At 37.5% G+C, this 20589-nt stretch overlaps 1 protein-coding gene across 3 annotated transcripts in view; it reads right to left on the bottom strand.

The window, feature by feature from the left end:
• The window catches only part of LOC127649593 (cadherin-7-like), a 99132-nt gene extending 79420 nt beyond the window's left edge, over positions 1-19712 (bottom strand). For all 3 annotated transcript variants that reach the window (XM_052134775.1, XM_052134776.1, XM_052134778.1), the window contains exons 1-2: positions 19340-19712; positions 12163-12619 (exon numbers count right to left, since the gene is read on the bottom strand). In XM_052134775.1, coding sequence (XP_051990735.1) covers positions 12163-12619; positions 19340-19368 — 486 coding nt within the window. In that variant the 5' untranslated portion in view covers positions 19369-19712. The remainder of the gene's footprint in view (positions 1-12162; positions 12620-19339) is intronic.
• Between the last annotated feature and the right edge of the window lie 877 nt (positions 19713-20589).

The raw sequence follows: 20589 nt of genomic DNA, 5'->3' as shown, positions 1-20589 counted from the left end.
AGTGTGATGCTTGTTGTGTGGCTGGGCTTGAGTCTGCACTCATGGTCTGAATGTCTAATTTAAAATGTTTATTCTGACCATAAATTACTGTTATGATGACTGCAGATCATTAGTTTCTGTGGGCTCAGCTCTATAGCTCTAAACTTGCAGACTCATCATGATATTAATTAATGTATTAATATTTACATATGAATAATTAAATCTGTCAAAGTTATTACCATTGTATGTAAAGTATTAAACGTCCAAATCACAGCCAAAGTTTCATGGAAGCTAATCTATCAGAATCTGTTTCTTTAGCTTGTTCCTTTAGCTCCTTTGGTAGAGAACTGTGCAAGCAACACCAAGATCATGGGCTTGATTCACAGGAAACAAACATGTAAGAAATAATTTACATTCAGCCAGTTGTTATCGCAAAATAAACCCCAAAAGGAAATCAGGACCCCAACGCAAAGATGATCCGCTTATTGCATGGCTACTAACCAAACAAATAAACAAATGGACATGAAATATTGATTTGCGTTGAAATTATGTTCTTATGTGTGAAAAAATAAATTGCTGACCAACTGATAATTTAGCAAAAATTACTGCCTGATTGCTCATTATACAGCTTATTATAAGCCAAATAAATAAATAAATGGGCAGAAAACATTGACATGAGTTGTGATTATTTAATTAAATATAGGAAAGATGACTCACAATACCTGGATGACCAGTCTGATACTGTATGTTTTAATAAACGGATGTGTGGTTGCTGCTTAGAAATATCAGACCACTAGATGGCAGCACTGACAATCAAAATCAATATTCCAGAGACCTGTGTAATTAATTGACTGTATATATATATATATATATATATATTGTATATAGCTTTGCTTAAAAGCGTTTGCCAAATTAGATGAATGTGACAACCTGAAATCCTTTTAAAGAAGTTCAAAAAAGTTCATACTATGACTTTTAAATAAAAGGCTATTCGCTGCCTTCAATGTTAAGATTTGTTCCAAAATAAAATGAATGATTAAATATGTGATCTTCAAACATGTTTTTGGTTGTTTTAGTTTGTTAATTTAATATGTAAGCTGTAAAAAGAATAGTTCACCCTAACATTTTAATGAACTATCAAATCAAATAAACAATAAAGTTCATAAACAGCACTGATATCCAATATGGCGACTAAATTGATAACAGCAAGCACATATCGCAATCAAACGTCATGACATCATTTCGCAAGATCCAATGGGAAATTTTTGTTTGAACTATTCCTCAAAGTTTTGGAACTGTTCTAAATTTTAGACAATAAAGGCAGTGGACATTTTCTTTTTTTCTTCTTTTTTTTTATTTCTTGTCCAGTTGGTGGAGGACAAGTCTCAGTTGCCTCTGTCTCTGACAGTCAATCCGTGCATCTTATCACGTGACTTGTTGTGTATGACACTGCAGAGAGTCACAGCACGGGAGGCTCATGCTACTCTCCACAATCCATGCACAACTTACCACGTGCCCCATTGAGAGCGAGAACCCCTAATCGCGACCACGAGGAGGATACCCCATGTGACTCTACCCTCCCTAGCAACCGGGCCATTTTGGTTGCTCAGGAGACCTGGATGGAGTCACTCAGCATGCCCTGAATTCGAACTTGAGACTCCAGGGGTGGTATTCAACATCAATACTTGATAAGCTACCCGGGCCCTCTATTTTCTTAATAAGGGTGTAAATTTCATCATGATACTATCTTGAATCGATTCTCTTGGCCTGAAATTAATGTAAAAAGGTTACTTCATCGCCTGACAGAAAAACGTACGAACGTGGCTGACATGAGTGTATTAAAATAAAGGTGCATCTTAAAAGAATGTCTATATCGATATTTAAGGATAACATTGTATTATTATTCATTGGATCGATGCATCGATCCAGATCGATGGATCGTTACACCCCTATTTCTTAATGTTGGAACTTTTGTGCAAAATTCTTTGGTTCAAGATTATCAATTTGGTCACTATTCCGCTTTGATGTTCATATCTACTATGACACCAAATCTGTATGCTTGCAGAAAGCTCCTTGAGCACAGCTCTATGTATATGGGTGGCCATGTGAATGCAAGTGGATGTGTGAATCACTCTGCAATGCAGGAATGCAGCACTGGGGACGCCTCTTGACTTAGTCCTCTATCTCTCGGCCTTTGCCTCTTTTTCAGCACAGAGGAAGTCATAAAAAAGATCTGAGAAGTGGAGAGAAGACAAGTGTTTTTGAACACTTTTATTCATAGATTTAATGGATCATGTGTGACTGTGAATAATTAATTTCTACAATGGTATTGGTAATTGAAAACTGTTGTGTTTTTATGGTGCTACATCCATGCCCCTAGGTGTCAGTGTAAGTCCAAGATGACATAAACAAAAAAATTCCTGAGTGCACCTTTAATTTAAAAAAACATGAACTGCTAGGTGACATGCAAATTTACCAAGAGTATCTCATGTACACTTGGTCTAGAAACTCTAAACTTTCTCAGGCAGAAATGTTGTAAAAACATTAAATAATACATTTTTGGATTATTATTTTTTATGTTAGTATGACCCCTAATGGGAGCAGCCAAAAGAAGAAGAAGATTTTTTTATATAAGTATGACATATTTACCTATATTTATGGTCAAATTTATTACAAATATCACAGTTTGTTGAATAGAAACATAGTTAAATTACTAGTAATGAGGAGCCATGCAAAGTTTGATTTGTGGTTACTATGGTTTTACTAGAAATTCCTCGACATAAACGGTTGTGTCATAGGGTATATTTTTAGGCCTACCTGGGTTGCGTTTCATGCACAACTACGTAACTCACTGCTTAACCACCATAGTACGATTCATCTTTGGAGAAATTAACTTGCTAGTCATGACTGTTTCCCGAAACTGTAGTAACTATTTCGCACATTCATTGTTCAATCCACGTTGATTTAACAATACAGAGTTGTTGTTAAAGATGTTATGCTGGGGGTTGAGTAATAACTTCTGCGGACATCAAATTATAATAGCTCATTTACCCATACTTCAGAAAGCTGTTTAATGCACAAAAGCTGACGAAGATAATAAATAAGTAAATAACACAGATGATTGTGCTGCAGTAGTGGAGTTTCCCTTTACATCAGACTTTGGGCTTTAACTGACGCACTTGAGCTCTCTTTAAAAACAAATAAAAAACTCCACTTATGTGTTAACATGGACACATTAGTCATGTGTGTTAAAGTGCTTTCTCATAACAGCGTTTAATCCTTTAACCGGCTGCACAAACGTGACATTTCAGAACGCAGCTCTCTGCAAAAATCCCAGAATAAGCCGTTTTCATAAGTGATTGTAAACGTGGTCAAAGTCTTCATAGAATGAAAGATATATATGGAATAAAAGAAACAGAAGCCTCAGCAAAGTCAAATGATGTCCACAACCACACAACTTTGCGATGCTGTTTGTTGGAACTACTGTTTTGGGAATCACCAAATCGTTGAACTCTGCTGGTAACGATGGAACTTGCAACCATAGTTGGCTAACAATGCACCCCAGGTTGGCTGATTTGCTTTCCTACAATAGTTGATAAGTTTTGTTTTTACAATATTTGATTTTAACTTTGAATGGCAGCAGATATCATGCACTGTGTTCATAATTCTAGTAGTATTATTAGCTTCACGAAGTGGTACAAACAACCTTCTTACTTTCTGACATTTCGTAGAGGAAAAGGTATCCTAGTTTTGCAGTACTAGTATGATTAGCATTGCTCTTTGAGGATGACTGTGGTCTGTTTTAGGTTGATGAACAGGGAAGAATGAATCACTGGACTATGTACAGGAGACTCAGCAACTTCAAGAATCTTCTATACATTTTATATGTTCCTACTGCTTATACTGCAAATAGCTAATACATTTTAAGGTATAATTCACTCAAAACTGAAATTTATGTCTTCATCTATTCACCCTCGACCTCATTCACCCTCTCTTTTTCCATACAATGTAAGTAAATGGTGACTGCATTCAGCCTAACATCTCTTTTTGCACTTCACAGAAGACAGAAAGTAATACAGGTTAGGAGCAACATGAGGGTGAGTATATCATGGAAGAACTTTCATTCTGAGGGTGAACTACCCCTTTAAGCCTAATTGTTAAAATGTATTAAATTAGTGCTGTAAGTTGTTTTTAATCACAATTAATCACACAATTTTTTGTAGTTAAACGTGATTAAACACATTTCCCAAACAAAGCCTTCCACAAGAAATGCACTACAATAGCACCAATTTGAGAAAAATTAAGCATTAATTGTGGAGGTTGACTAATTGAAAGAACTAGTTTCCCCATAGGTTGTATATTCGTTGCAATAGAGCTGTTCAGCAGTGACGTCAATTTGTAGGTGAACCCAGAAGTCTAATTCATCGTGGGTTCCCTCTAGATTTTCCTATTTCCATAATCCTGAGGGAACCCCTGGTAAAGTATCTTCAGGGATTTGTACTACAAGCTGAACAACTGTATGGGAAATACATCTCTTAAACACTCATCTTCCGCAATATTATTCTGCCGGTAGACTGTGGCTGACACTTTGTTACAGCAATTGTGAAGCTGCGTTCATGATTTGCGTCAGAGCATCAACGCCAGTGTCAATTGCCACTTTGTACTCACCATGAAATGTTCTTCCACACAAAAACATCTCTTTCTGCATTCTGGTGATAGTTAAAACTTGACTTGCTTCGGTGGTAATTAAAATGTGCCTTACAAGTCCCATCTGGGCTTATTTTGTTCTTCATCATTTTGTTACTGACAGGGTAGCTCTGTCAGAGATTACTTTATTTTCTGAAATAACAACCTCACCGGCTCTATCATAGGAGTGTATTACGACAGTACCACCCATAGAATGTCAATGGGACTGCTGCGTTATGCTATTTCATGCTAAGCTTGTATCTCTCCTTGGTAGATGGGCTCTTGCACGGTGTCTGTTTGTGAAGTGTGCATCGGTGTAATGACTCCAGACGAACACATTACAAAGGTTCACTAAAGTGTTTATGCTGTATTAACGGTAAATGTGTTAATCGCGATAAAGTTCAAGTCAAGTTCAAGTTCAAGTTCTTTATTCAGTCATGATGTTATTACAGACACAATATTAATCACATCAACAAAAAAAAATAAATAAATAAATAAATAATAACATTCACTGCTGAAAAGGAGCATGAGGAAGACCTAGTCTTATAATTACATGCCCCTTTTAAAGAATAACGCGTTCAACTTTTTTAATTAATCACATGCGTTAACGTGTTAATTCTGACAGCTCTAATTAAAATGTAGTTATGATTCTTGAAAATACACATTTTATAGCTTCTTTAAGGAATATTTAATATCATTATGATCTGAATAACTTTGAGAATGCATTCTGTTTTATATATATATATATATATATATATATATATATATATATATATATACTCTATGAATAAGAAAGCAAAGTTACTGAGATCATATTGAAGTCTCTAATGGTAGATTTAAGCATTTTTAAAGGAGGTAACTCAGGCATGTTAAAGGTTTGCCTGCTATCATTATTTGCTGTGTAAGCTCATAAGCATCTCATTAAAGCGACAGTTCCCTTAGAGATACCCTTGGCTGACCGTTTAAAGGTGAAATAAACCTAGCTTGTCATTCTGGCACTGTTCATATTTTAGTGCTTTTTGTTTGTGATATTTAATGTCTAATGACAGAACCAGGACAAGTATTGTCTCCTATTCCAAGCTCATGTGATGTACGGTAGCACTTTGCAATGTCATTTGACTTGGCTTTTAAAACTTCTTACCACCCAGGGTAATCAAGAGCCAAACCAAAAACCAGCCTACAATAAGGCAAGCGGCTGAATTGTTGAGAAAAGGCAGTCATTTGTACATGATAGCTTTTTACATATTAGATCTATTTGCCGGTGCCTTTTCAATATGCTCTTTTGGTGTGGGATTCTTACGCTGTTGTAATATTTCACCTGAATCAACACCTGTAGAGTACTATATAAATGCAAATGGTATTTTATTGTGTTGTGGAGCTGCTCTTCGCTAAGGAAGTGGGAGCCTCATCTCACCCTTTTTGTAGAGGATTCCTTATTCCCTGTCATTAGATTCAGTGGTGTCAGCTCATATCACTCTCCATATGAGAAAGACTCTGCCAGATTCTATTAAAAAGCACCTTTGTGACTAGACACCTTCAATGCCCTTAGCCTTAATTATCTCAAAAGACACTATTTCCTTTCTTCAAGTTCCCAATATGCGGGCATTTCTGTGTAAAGCCATATAAATGTGTGCAGATCAGTGAGTGTATAGGTGCCATTGGTGTAGGGTAAGCTAATTTGAAACCATAGATTTGCATCCTATAAGCTACTCATAATATAAAATAGGTACACTAAAGTCAAGCTACTCTTTTGAAAATGAAGTGCACCAAGTATTGAGATATCTTGATCTTGTTTCTACCTCCATTAGAGCAAGGTGATGTTGTCTAATAGACTACATAGGATGCCTTAAGCTTCCAGTACATTCCAAAAAATCTACGGTAAAAAACTGGCAGATGTGGTTGCCAGAAATTCACTGTAAAATATATATATATATATATATATATATATATAAAAGAATGAGTAAAATGTATTAAAACAGAGTATTTCAAGGCAAACAAATCTAATTAAAGCCACCAAGAATTGTGTGTAGCCCTTAATTGAAAATATGGTGTGTTAAATTTACTAGCAATTTCTATGTGGAAATTGTTTCCTAGGGTTTTTAAGTAAACTCCACTCCAAATGTAACTTTTACGCTAAACAAAAAATGTTGTTATATTAGTAGCGTCAGTATTTTTCATATATTTACTTCCCAACACTGTGAACCACCGTGTTTTGTGTGTATAAAAGAGTGTGTGTGGAAACACACAGGATTGGCACAAGAGCTTGGGCCGTGACTGCCAACCCAATGACTTTCATCTGCACTGATGACAAATGGCCATGGCATGGACCAGTACAAACTGAGAAGCAGATGAAAAGCAGCCCATCTCCTCCTACATTGCATTTTATTACCCAGCATATGTTAGAAATCACTCCAAAGAGGATTTTGGGAATGCATGTTGATTCACAACATGAAAAGTGCTCTTTCTCTTCTGTTTAATTTTGTTTAATTCAGCTTGCGCAAATCATTGATGTGGTTCGAGGGCGGGCGTGATGGAGAGCTTGTTTAATCTGCTTGGCCCGACTGACGAAAGCCTCCCAGTGGCCAGAGGGGAGAGAAGTGTGGATCTCACATCCCCGCTGAGGGGTTACAGCAGCACTCCTGGTCTGCTTCTCATTAAACACACATTTAGAAGGTAAGCTACGAGTTGTTTTTGGCAGGGTCGGAGAAGGAAATGCAAATGGGCTGCGATGGAAGTCGGCTTGGGAACACAACCCCCCACACACACACACTATAACTCAGCCTTCACCATCAAAGGGTCCCCCCAATTAAGGCTGGTATCAAAGCCATTTTCTCTGGTGGACTCATTGAGTACAGGCAGAATATGATCGGACACTCAACGCCCACCTAAGAGATTCAAACTGACAGGTCCAGCAGTTCTTATGAAGCTAAAAGATGAGAATGGTGGGATAACAAGCAGCTGAGAGGCTCCTGATACAGTAGCATTTAATCCTGTGATTCTCAGCCATAGACAAGATCTTGTAAGATGAAATGTGTAATTTCTCACTAGCGTCACCAAATGGAATTGCTAAAAATAAAGATTGTTTTCAAACAGCTTTCCTGAATTCTCCCCGTCTTCCACTGGCTGAACAAACATATAGTATCGCTGCAAACTCATACCATTAGTTGAGTCAGCATTGATGTGTCGAGCTGGAAATGAACTATTTTCGACACCGGACACTTGTTTATGCTTATTCTGAAGCGAACTAGCAAGGAAGTGCTGTAATGAATTTGTACTTTCACTGGAGACACTGGGGTGATTTCTAATAATTGTTGATATTACTGAACCCACCCTAGAGACACAGATATGCATTATTCATCATGCTCTCTTTGACATCCCCTCGTTTGAGCATTTTATTCAAGCTGGACCTATCATATCCATATTCATCAGGCTGCAAAGAGGTCACCATGGGCAATAATCCCAGTTGCTGATGGTACGATATCAAGATGGCAAAGACATATTCATTAAATTCATTCTGGTATAATTTCCCAGATAATAAAGTAGACTGGTGTGTTGTATGTCCAAATGCATGTTTGATTAAGAATTAACTTCTCTGTATGATTCTTTGCTCTTTGTTGAATGTTAAGGAAAAGAAGTTAAGCAATGGAGAATAAAATCACAAAGTCTTCCGTTTGTTATTTACACAAGTGTTGAAGGGAAATTGTGTAGAAAACTGGCCCAGCCGTATGTATACGGGAGTAAAGAGTATACCTGCTCTCGCAATAACCTGCTTTCTTGCAATAAGCCGCTTTCTGATGTCCATGTAAACATAGTCAATATCTTTGAAGTCACAGCAAGGAATCTCTGAGAGTGAAGTGTGTTTGTCTAATATTTGTACCACCTCACATCTTTCAACATTCTGCAAACATTAAGTTAGAGTACTGTAAGTGGCCACACTCCCTCTCTCTTATAACTAACAGAACAATATATCTGCCAGGCTAATAAATCAGCTGATATTTGGCCTTTTCAGTATCGGACAATGACTGTGCCCAAATAGCTTATTAACAGAAGTAGTCTTTTTGCCTAGTGCCAATTCCAAATTTAATTAATTTTATTTTCTTCAAAACTGAGTTATAATTTAAATCGGGTCTCTCAGATGCCTGTGACGGATGCGTTTGGCTCAACTATGCTCAGAGTCAGAGAAAACAAGAGTTTAAATATTGCAGTTACAACACTAAATCCAAGTCATTTTAAAGCCTTTTTTTCAGTTTCAGTGTTGCTGTAGATACTGCATGTTGCCTGGACAATGGACATTTTCTCTTTTAACTAAAATACTTTATTAAAACACAGTTTATGTAATCTACTCATGCTCATATTGTTCCAAAACCTTAGGACTTCTCAGTCACCAGGCTAACTCAGGCTAACACATTTGTACAATAAGTGTTTGTTTAAATTCAACAATTTTGTTTACAAATTATTTGCTATCATTAAATTGTAAAAATATATACATCTATCAGTCACCCTGCTCTCTAAATCTAGCAGGGAAAAGAAGACACAAAAGAAAATATGGTCCAAAAGACATGGGCACTTTGTTCAAAGTCTTCAAAAGTCATACAATAGCGTTGTTTAACAAACAGACCACATAAGTCCTTATTCACTGACAATCTTCCACTCCAGTAGTCTGCTAGCCACTGAGGTCAGATCAGTAAGTTGTCAGTGAGTTGAACTTGAGAACATAATCAGTCTGATACATTAAACAAATCATTAACTTTTATGAACTGAATCAACTGATTAATGAAAATATTTTACTCAAATTATTCATTCACAAATCAGATATTGTTACTTCTTTCATAAACTCATGAACACGCCAAAGAGAGTGAGGGCAGATGTCAAAGATTTCAGTGAATCATGAAGTTTTGGAGTTTTTCCCAAACTGTGGGTTCATAAAAGAGTCGTTTTGTCATGTTGGAGCCTTACACCTCTAGTCCTCATTAATTTTTATTATATGGAATACAAAGTGGTTTTGTGTTCCACAGAGTGCCATGAGTAAATAAATAATGACATATTTTTAATTTTGTGGTTAACTATTCCTTTAAAGGTGCTCTGTATGCCTAATCCGTGCACAATAGGTAGTCATGTCTAATAACTGTCATATGGTAAGCAGAAACAGTGATCATGTGCAGCTGGTGAGCTCTGAGGCAGAAGGCTTTGCCAGACACTCCAGAGAAAAGTCTCAACTATAGGACAGCTCTGCTGGCTTCTGGGCACCCAAACTGCATTATCTAAATAAACATGTCAGCTCAGTTAGTAGGCAGTATCTGGATGTATTTCTAACACTAAAGCATGGCACCAAGCACAGGAAAGGTCTGGCAAGTTACAGAAAGCTGCAAAGAGTCTATTACACATGCTAAACTCTTCTTAAATGTAATGGAGATGCCCTAAGGTATGACTGCAGTGCTCTTGGAACAGTGCATTTGTTTTATTACACAATACATAGTAAAAGTTTAAGATGTACTTTAAGAGACACTAATAGAGTTCTAACAAAAAATTCAGGAGGAGCATGTTTTATTTTGTCAACAACATATCAGGAGTATATAAACAGCCCCTTACTTCACTCCTGCGTCAATTTCTCCAGCATCCCTCCAACTCATATACCACATCTATTAATATGCATTTCTAATGCATGCATGAATTAAAGAGATAATTCCCCCACTCTTCCATTCCAAACAGATAGTCAATTGGTTGATAGGTTGAGCCAATGTTACTGTGTCAGGATGAATGGGATGCCCAAACAAAGATATTTTTTTTTTTGATAGTACCACATAGCTACAGTGATACACTTTTAGGTGATATTTAACCTACAAATAGCTTACTTATTAGGGATGGTAAGATTCACAGATTCGCATAAAAGTTAACAATGCAATGCATCGATTTAAAAAAGTGTTCATCGGATACAAATTGGCATTTTTATCATAATGCATCGTTTCTAACATATTTGCATCGGTAAAAAACTATTTATATATAATTATTAGTAGATGCGCTATACTTTTATTATTTGGAAAGTGACCAATAATTTGTGACCATATATTATATGTAGATTGATTTCTCTAAACTGTTTCTACAGCACGTTCTCTCATCACCACTGCGGCTACGTGAACATCCTTCTTTTAGATTCTGTCTGACTTGCACTTGACGAGTACATTTTGACCAGGCAAGATTTTTGTTTATTCAGTTGCCATGACAACTAGTTTCACGCCTTCCAAGGGCTTCTGAGAACAGAGTGCGAAATTGCAAAGCTAGCAGTGTTTGAGACTAGCTACCAGCAGCTACTGCCCAGATTATGCAAAACTGTCTGATTTCATTCAGTGCAAGTCATCAGAATAAGGTAAATGCCCTGGCTATTGTAATCTATTGTGCTGTAGGTGTTTTGGGTTTAGTGTTAATACTGATTGATATCAACATTGAACATTATTATATATATTTTAATTAATTAGAAGATGAATTCCATGTAGGGATACATGCAGTATTCCCAACAAGCATTTTTTTTTTAAACGAAACTGCGTTTCGGTTTTTAGTTGGTAGATCTTATTTAGTTGGTCATTTAAAAGTAGATAATCACGCAAAAAAGTGTGGACACCCCTGACATAGAATATAGATTAACATGACAGAGGCAGAGCTGCATCTTCCACCAAATAATTACAAATCCAATGTTTGGAAACACTTTGGGTTTTATAAGAAAGATGGAGATTTTTATAAAACCATGCAGTTTGTAAAATATGTCATGCTGCTATAAATTATACAGGCAGTACGACTAATTTAACAACACACTTGAAGAACCGTCATGAAAGGACATTCGTCTGCTGGCAAGTTATGGAACGTTTCTTTATTGTTTATCCCTGAGCATCCTTAAATTGTGTCACTGTTAAATGTGTGAACTGTTAAAAGTGTAACTGGAAACAGAACAGGAAAATAACGTCTGGTTTTATTTAATCTTTTGCACTACAAAGGCCTTTTTGTGAAAGGTCCATGTGTTAGAAGTCAGTAGGTACTTAAGTTCATTTATGATTTACTGTCTATCTGAACCAAATAAATAAAAGTGAACTCTCTGTATCCTACCATATTGAATTCCATACCATCATATTGTTTACCATTGCATCATATTGCATTGAATCGCATTGTGTTGAATCGAAATCGGATCGCACTGCCTTGTAATAGGGGTGAATCGTTCGGTAGCTGCTTCATATGTATCTTTAATGTATCGTATTGTTGGCTATGCATCGAGATGCGTATCGCATCGGCCTCAGTTATGGAGATGCACATCCCTATTACTTATAGTTGTCTCTGCATATTAAACTGGGATAGGAGAATGCAGTTGAACTTTTTTTTTTATTACACGTTTTAAGTATTCAAGAAGGCATTTGGAGCTTGTGTCATGTCTTGTGTTAGAGTTCTCTATCAAATGTGTTTACCTTTATAAAATACAAATGTGAAATTGTTAATGGGAAATATATTGTTTACCTTGCCAACATAGAGAGGATCATCTCCTGTGTACTCCTCCAGGACGAAGAATTGGTTCCACACCCAGTTGCGCTTGTGTCTGTGAAGTGGAGCTCCCACATTAGCCATGATGGGCCTTTGAGAACCAGGACGGAGAGGGACTGAGTTCAGAGTCATTCCCCAGCAGCCCACGTCCCACTGGGCTAACAACAGCATAGTCATTACACTCAGTCCTCTCCACATTGCAGAGCCCTTCTGCATCATTTGGATGAAAGGACGTAAGGCAGAAAAAAAGGAAAGAAATACACTCCTCCGTAATGAATGGTTGCCAGAGATCTTGATGCTTAGAGGTGGGTCATGGAAAGCTGTGCACCACCTCAGCACCGGCTTGGGTAGAAGGGTAGAGCAGACAGTCCAACCAGTGATTGATGGGTGAGACCACTGTAATGAACGATGATTGTAGATGAAGCTCTCAAACCTGTTGTGAGAACAGACATCAGAAGGAGAGGTTGAAGAGAAAGAAATCGAGAGAAAAAGCGAAAGAAAGGGGGCATGAAAGAGACAATCTGAAATTAGTAAAAGAAAGAAATGTAGAAAAAACTAGTGTGTCAACGCTGATGCAGGCTCGATTTACTGACATTTTTAATAATACCACATCATATTTCAACCCCAGATTAAGACAACATGACTTTTGGCATTTCAGAGCCTTCTGAGATGCAGGTGCCGGAACACTGCTACAGGTGAGCAAAACGGACATGCAGCCTTTTCCTCTTGATGGGTGTTTGACAGCACTGCTGAAAGTGGAGCACATTAATCTTTTGAGCTGAAGGGAGCCAGCGAGGGAGGGAGAGACAGAGGGAGAGGGGTAGAGGCAAAGCTCCAATGCAAAGGTTTGGGAAAATAAAGCAAATATAGGCATATATGCCAACCCATGTCCCAAGGCAATAGGAGAGAGTAGCTCAATTGTCATATTTGGCTTGAGCCTACCAGTGTACAATAGAGCATGTACAGTATCTAGCTTGTAATCACATTTATCATTTATCAAGTTTATGTTAAAGTAGAACACTTAGTTCTGGTCTAATTTGACCTGGTCTAACCTCTAATCTGATTGGACAGCAGCAATCCTAGTGTGTTTATACACTTAAAATGACTAGTAAGATTTACTTATTTTGCAAGTTTTTGCACACAGTTTTTCGAAGTATATTTTAATGGTATAAAATTAAGTAAAATCTGCTTAACCTCATGAAATAATATTGATTTAAAATGATTGAGTAAATTTAACTTAAAATTGCAGTTCATTCAATAACTTTTACTTAAAAATTTATGTACAAGGCACTTACATAAACTTAGTCAAATTCAAATAAACTTTCTTTTATAAATGCATGTTTAATCACGTAGCATATGACATATGGAAGCCTTCCACTGCTAAGCTTATTGCATGCTACATTACGTAGTTTATCAAACAATACCGCCTTGCATTACAGGCAATAGAATCAAGATACCGCAGACCTCAACAATTGGTGCACAAAACGGTAACAATCATAAGATATTCTTTTACATATACAGTATACAAAATATATACAAAAATACAGTTACCAATCATTACAACACAATCATCAACAATAAAAATTGTGTAAATTTACTTGCATACAATTAAAATATGCAAGGTCATTAATTATTCCAGCCTGGTGCATGCTGGGAACAACAGCTTCGAAAAGGTAAGTAAAATGTACACTTCATTTCTGAAATTTACACAGGTTATTTTCTGTCACAACACAACAAATTACTGTGAAAAAAGACATTTGAATATCGTGCTGCATTACTGGAAAATTGTGTTTAATTTTAAGTCAAAATTACGGTGTTTAGTGTTCCCTTTGGATGGCACCTTCTCTTATTTATAAATTAAATTGCTCCCAGTTGGCGCAATTGTGTTTAAGAACACAATTTATTATACTGTAAATAGTACATTTAGTGGATAACTTTATGTCGAACTATAATGTATAAACTACATCACATGATGCATTTGAAAGTAAAGAAATAGTATTGGGGCTTGGGAAGCTCAGCGAGTATTGACACTGACTACCAACCCTGGAGTCATGTGTTCGAATCCAGGGCATGCTGAGTGAGGCCAGGTCTCCTAAGCAACCAAATTGGCCCGGTTGCAAGGGAGGGTAGAGTCACATGTGGTAACCTCCTCATGGTCGCAATTAGTGGTTCTCACTCTCAGTGAGGCATGTGGTAAGTTGAGCGTGGATTGCGGAGAGTAGCATTAGCCTCCACATGCGGAGTCTCTGTGGTGTTGTGCACAGCGAGCAAGGTGATAAGATTCATGGATTGGCTGTCTCAGAAGCGGAGGCAACTGAGACTTGTCCTCCACCACCCGGAGTGAGGTGTTTAACCGCGCCACCACGAGGACCTACTAGGTTGTGGGCATTCCAAATTGGGAGAAAAGGGGGATAAAAAAATGTAAATATATTTTTTTTAAATGAACAATTAGGAAGGGATGTTTGCAAAGCTAGGCTATAATATGATTGGTTTTATCACCCATTAATTTATTATCATGAGGTGTCAGTCAGGCATGCAAGATATCAACACTCAGCATACAAATCTCAACAATGGTGATGATTAACAAACACTCTATATTAAAAAATACAGATGATCATTGTGATTTTACAACACAGTACTGCTACATTACAGCAATATATTGGTCCAGTTCAATGTGAAGTCACAGAATACAGTTGTCTTTTAATTGCAATAAATTGTAGTAATACTACTGTAAAATATACTCTGAATGTCATGCAACTAGCAGCCAGGAGTTTACTGTAAACTCACACTAAAGATATTTACAGTGAGTGTAGTCCCTCAGGTTGTTTAATTTATTGACACTGGTGTGCCTATGTTCTATGGAACTCGTATGGCTCTATGATGACATAAGGCAGGATGTTTCACACCAGTCCCAAGAAGGCCTATGAAGGTGCATAAAAAAGTAATAGAACAACAGACTGCAAAGACCTAGATATCAATATATTATATCAAATTGCCAGGTCCCTGTTAATTCCCACAACTATGTATCACTCTGCTTGTCTGTCAATCTGTGTGTTGCTCGATGACACACCATAGTTGATCCTGCTTTGGCTTTGTTTGAAACTGTTTTTGTTAGCACAGTAATAGGCCATATTGTTTTTGAAATGTTGAAAAGTTACTTTTTTCTTCATTACAGCACTGTTGCATCAAATAAATATCCCAGGAACAATATTGTTGCTGAACTGAATTTCCTTGCTTAATAATTATTCTATATGACGCACCCTTATCCTCTGCAAATGATAGTACATTTTTACTTATAGGAATCTGTAGTTAAATGTCTCGCTCAGGAGCAATGCCATTTGGGGTTTGAACCTACAACCTCAACCTTAGGGGATCACTTAAGATCTTCAACCTCTGATCCACTCCACACCATAAAATTATGCTAGGTAAGTGACACTAGATTTTTATAATGTTATACAGAAAACCTCATGCTCCAAATTGCACTGTAGAACTACAATTTGAAAGTGTGCACTCTAAGTTCAAATGGCTAAATCCCAGGCACAAATTCCTCTAAAGGGATCCCTGGAGCTTCTCAGTCCAAGAGAGCCTTTTAGGTGTTTCTAACATCCTTTTAAGTCAAACACTTACAAGTCTGGAAATAATTGTTAAAAAGGGATTTGGGTAGAGCACATAGATGCTCTCTAGATAAATCTGTCCTTCCAGCAATTCAAAACCCACGGCAACAGAATTCAAACCCCAACAGCTTATATTGATGTTGAAACAGATGTTGAAATCTCCAAGGAAATCTGTCACTGTCCGAGACAAGATCTGACCAAAGCATTCCAGATAACAGAACTGCACAACACATTCAGTTTAGAGTTTATGGCAAAACAAAACTGTGTGACTATTGCAGCATGAATGTAGTAGGGTGGTTTATGACATTCCAATAATTGCTTTTTGGAAGCAACATTGTTAAAAAACATTAATTGTAATAGAAGTTTTATATACGAGATGCTAAACCTATGTTCTAACATTTAAGAACTATGACTGCTACTGTGCTAGAAAATGCTAAATAATTGCATGTTTGAGTGTAGAGCTCTGAAGGTTAACAAAAGAATAAATCACAAAGAATCCCTAAGGGAATCCATTCACTCCTTGTATTCCCTCCCAGCTCAAAGCAGTAGCACTGCTGAAGGAGAGCAGAACTTCTTGAGCTTTGATTCTGAAGAAAACAGTACCTGGACCCCTCAGTGGGGAAAAGTCTCATCTAAAGCCTGTAATCTTTATCATAAGCTTCACGTTATAGGGGAATTACAAGTGCTTAGTAACTGATTAGATCTCTACTGAGTGGATTCAACAAAGTTGGAAAAAAGGCTAAAAGATATGAAGAAAAACACAGCTATGGAAAAATAAATAATCCTCCACTAGTCTTAATTATCTCTGACCTCCAAGAGTTTCATTGAAGTGCTACATGACACCACTGTGAAATAAAAGAGCTTTGAGTCTGGAATGTTTATAGCATAGTGCAAGCTAATAAAGAGAGCTAGAAGGTGATATGGATCATTTATCAGGCTTGCATTAAAACACAGCAAACAAGGACACAGGAAACAATCCTTAAAATTTCTTAATCCTGTGCGTCCAAAGCAATATCTTAGGACAAGTTTGCATGACAGGACGTTTCTCAATTGTGCCTAAATCATTTAGGACCCAGACAAGGACTGACTAGAAAAACAACAACACTTTGAATGACAATCTGATATTACAATAAAACCAGATTGCTGGGGGTTACAAGTCATATTGTCACAGAGATCCTATAAAACATAAAATCTATGAGCTACTGAAAAATCATGAAAAAGACTAATCATGAGTTACTGTATGTTATAATGTGACTATACCATGCCGTGAGTGTACTATTTCTGTTCCTCTCTCCTTCCAGCTCCCCCACTAACAATTTTTTCTCTGCCCGAATCTGTTCACTGTCAGGCTTGGCTGAGGCCCCGGACTTTGTGTTCAGCACAGATCGCCCAAATAGTCTGGGACAGGATGATGAAGTCTCATTAGCCCCCCATGCCATCTGACGCGCAAAGCCGAGGCTCCAACACAGACCGCCCTGTGAGAGAGCGCCCACAGCCACCACCAGAGATTCAACTACAAAACCGTTCTCATCGTCCTCCATTGTCATAGCCCCCCTATAGCGTAAGAGCGATTGTGGCGCTCACCAGGGACAGTATGCTCAAACACAGAGCAAGGAAGGCTCCTGACATCTGGACATCAAACACAGCACAGTGAGGACTAGTAGCATATGGCCTTCTTATTAAGGCTGCTCTTCCCCTTGCAGTCTCTTGAGGGTAACTGTGACAAGATTATGCCAGGATCTGGGAGTACTGGAAGTAGTGATGAGCGTGCAAATGTTTCTGTAGTAGATTAATACTGTGTCATTAAACACTTCACATAATAAAAAAGCCAGATAATCTCTGGTGCAAATAAAGGTAGATGCTACTGTATTTGCAAATAGTGGCAAATAAACAAAAATATTATTTGCACCTCAACCATAGTACAAAAAATGGTAGATGCTGTGTGCACCCTGGTACAAATAGTGGCAAATAAAAAAAATATTTGCACCCAAACCCCGGTAAAAAATGGTAGATGCTGTTTGCACCTGAGTACAAATAGAGGTAGATACTATTTGCAACCCTAATTAAATATGATTAGTATAGGGTCATGTTTATTGTGTTTGTGTTTACTTGGAGCCCCACAGACACACTACTCCAACCCTTAACCTAACCCTAACCTTTCTTTACAAAAATTAACCATTGTTTAACTACAAAAACCATAGTATCACCATGGTATTTTATTGTAAAATCATAGCAACCACATAATTAACATGGTTACTACATACAGTAAACACCATATTACTGTAGTAACACCATTGTTAATTGAATCAGATCTATTGTTTACATCAAAAAACATGGTTACTACAATATTACTATAGTAAAACTACCTTCGATCAAACTAAAGTTAAGTATGAAGTGCCACTGGGATCGGTTTTAGGGTCTCTGCTTTTCTCCTTATATATGCTTCCCCTGGGAAACATTGTCAGGAACTGTGAAAACCAGACAAAACCCTCTAAAAATAAGCCGCTAAAATATCATTTATCTATTTTATTTTATAATTTATTTTTAAGGCATGATTTACAATCATTTACACATTTACATGGTAAATAAGAAAATAGTAACATTACCAACTGCAGCACAAGAGAACTGAACAAAATACTTCGTGCAGTCTCAGAATTTCAAACCGTTCATTCGAACTGACCCTCTCTTATTTAATTTTGGGCCACAGAAGATTGTCCTCACAGTCCACTCAATACGCCACCTGGTGGCCCATGGTTCGCATGACAGGCAAAGTTGTTGGCATTGCAGTGTGATTTTCATTACTTTTGATAACTGCTCTTGTTATCTATATATATATTTATATAAGTGTTGACATCTTTTTTTAAGTGTTGACATCACAATAAAGTTCTTCGCACAGTACAGGTGACATTATTTGCATCATAAATGTGACTCTCTGGCATGGTCCCAAATATTGCTCTCAAGACTAAGAAATTGCACTTCGCAACGAGTCGATTAATATGCTGACTGTCAGACCTTAACTTCTGAACATCGCATGTTCCTGAGGGAATAATTATGAATATTAAAACATCACAGGCAGTGAGAGAAACTTTTAAAAAATGTTACTTAAATCAGCATAGCTTTTGATGCTGACCACACTATCAAAATAAGATGATAGCAAATTGCTACATTTATACATTAGTAGCCCAAAGAAAATAATTAATTGCATCCCAACAAAAGAATCATTGTGTTATGTTTATTCCTCTTTGATTTTTCTCAGTCATTCTACATATAATATGCTATATCTATCCTTTATGGAGTAGCCTATGCAATAGTTGTAGTCCGTTAAGTTAAATTAAACTGACCTTTCGTTCAAAAAATAACACACAATAATGCCAAAATATCAGCTTTTCAACACTTTAAGGTCGCTAAAATATGTTCTTGTTGTTGTCTAAATGTGCAAGAGCTGCAAATACTAGCTACAGTAAAGACGACAAACATTAATCTCCAACTGTCCGTACGATATTGCACCTGCATAAACACAGCATAAATCAGACTCGTACCTTTTCCTCCTGGTCCTTGACGTGCTCATACATTGTAAATGTTCTTGTAGCCGCGCACTTTCCGAATAAGTCAAGGAATTGTGTTAAAAAGAAGCATCGTTGCGCTTCAGACGTCTTTCCCTCCGCTCTGCTTAACGTGATCGCATTCAGTGCGCTGCTCGCGCAGATTCCGCGCATCTACAGCACAGCGGCTACAATAAGCCCTATTGAGAAGCCACATCTGCAGCGAACCTCAGCCAGAGGAGAGAGCACGAGAGCACCGCGCACTGAGGAGAGACTCACAAAGGGACCACAACATTGACGGCCATCCGTGATGCATGCCCCGGGAGCCACAGTCACCCAAACTCTGGGAAAATAGTGGTTGAACGTAACTCGTTTTCTCTGTTGAAAGTGCCTACTCTACCCTGACAAAACGAACAAGTCTTTTTTAGTGTGCTTTTCAAGCATCGCTCATTAGGGAGACGTTGCATCGAGGGGAGGTGCCTATGTCAGTCACCGTATCCGAGGTGGATTTAAGCATGCCTTTGATAACTTATATGACATATGGGCGAAGTACGAACAGAGATTATTAGTTTATTGGCATTTAATGTTGAGTACTTATTTGATTAATAAAAAGGTGCCCCCGTTTCGGTCTTTGTGGGAACGCTTTTGCCTTCCTTGTGCGTTTTCGCCTTCACCCGTATGATTGCTTTTATGGTTTTTGTTCCTCTGCCCTGAAGTTTGCTTTTTGTAAATAAACCAGGGGTGAGTCAAAATAATTGTTTCTGGTAATCAACATCATGCCACAAATGCTATTGACTAACTTGTTTGGATCCGGAACATTCACCTCGCTTTTTCCTCTTCTCTCCCTGTCGACTCCCCAAAGAGAGAAAAAGAGTTAGCCAAGTGTTTTTATTGGAATAACTACAAGTTTAAACGTTTTTCCAATTTAATAACCTGCCTAGATTTCTGACTTTGCGAAAGAAAATAATAAAGTGCGTTTAATGCATCCACTCCTGAGTTTGCAGTCTCTTGTTACCAGAGTGAATTACTCAGCTGCCTGGATGTCTAGGTTACAGTACGATGTGTTCAAAAACATCCCCAGTGAGTGTGCTTGTGTCTATCATCCACTCCACTATGATTGAAGCCAAATAGCTGCAAGGCTCCCCAGGGAAGCAAACCCCTCAATCCCTTTGTGACCTAAAACAAACAAGAGAAACTTTTTATTGAAGAGAGTCCTCTAATCCAGCCTCAAGCATTACTGTATGAAA

This window comes from Xyrauchen texanus, chromosome 9 (assembly GCF_025860055.1).
Source record: "Xyrauchen texanus isolate HMW12.3.18 chromosome 9, RBS_HiC_50CHRs, whole genome shotgun sequence".
In the NCBI taxonomy this organism is placed as follows: domain Eukaryota; kingdom Metazoa; phylum Chordata; class Actinopteri; order Cypriniformes; family Catostomidae; genus Xyrauchen; species Xyrauchen texanus.
The sequence above is the reverse complement of the archived record's forward strand: the minus strand, read 5'-3'. Positions and strand labels throughout refer to the sequence as shown.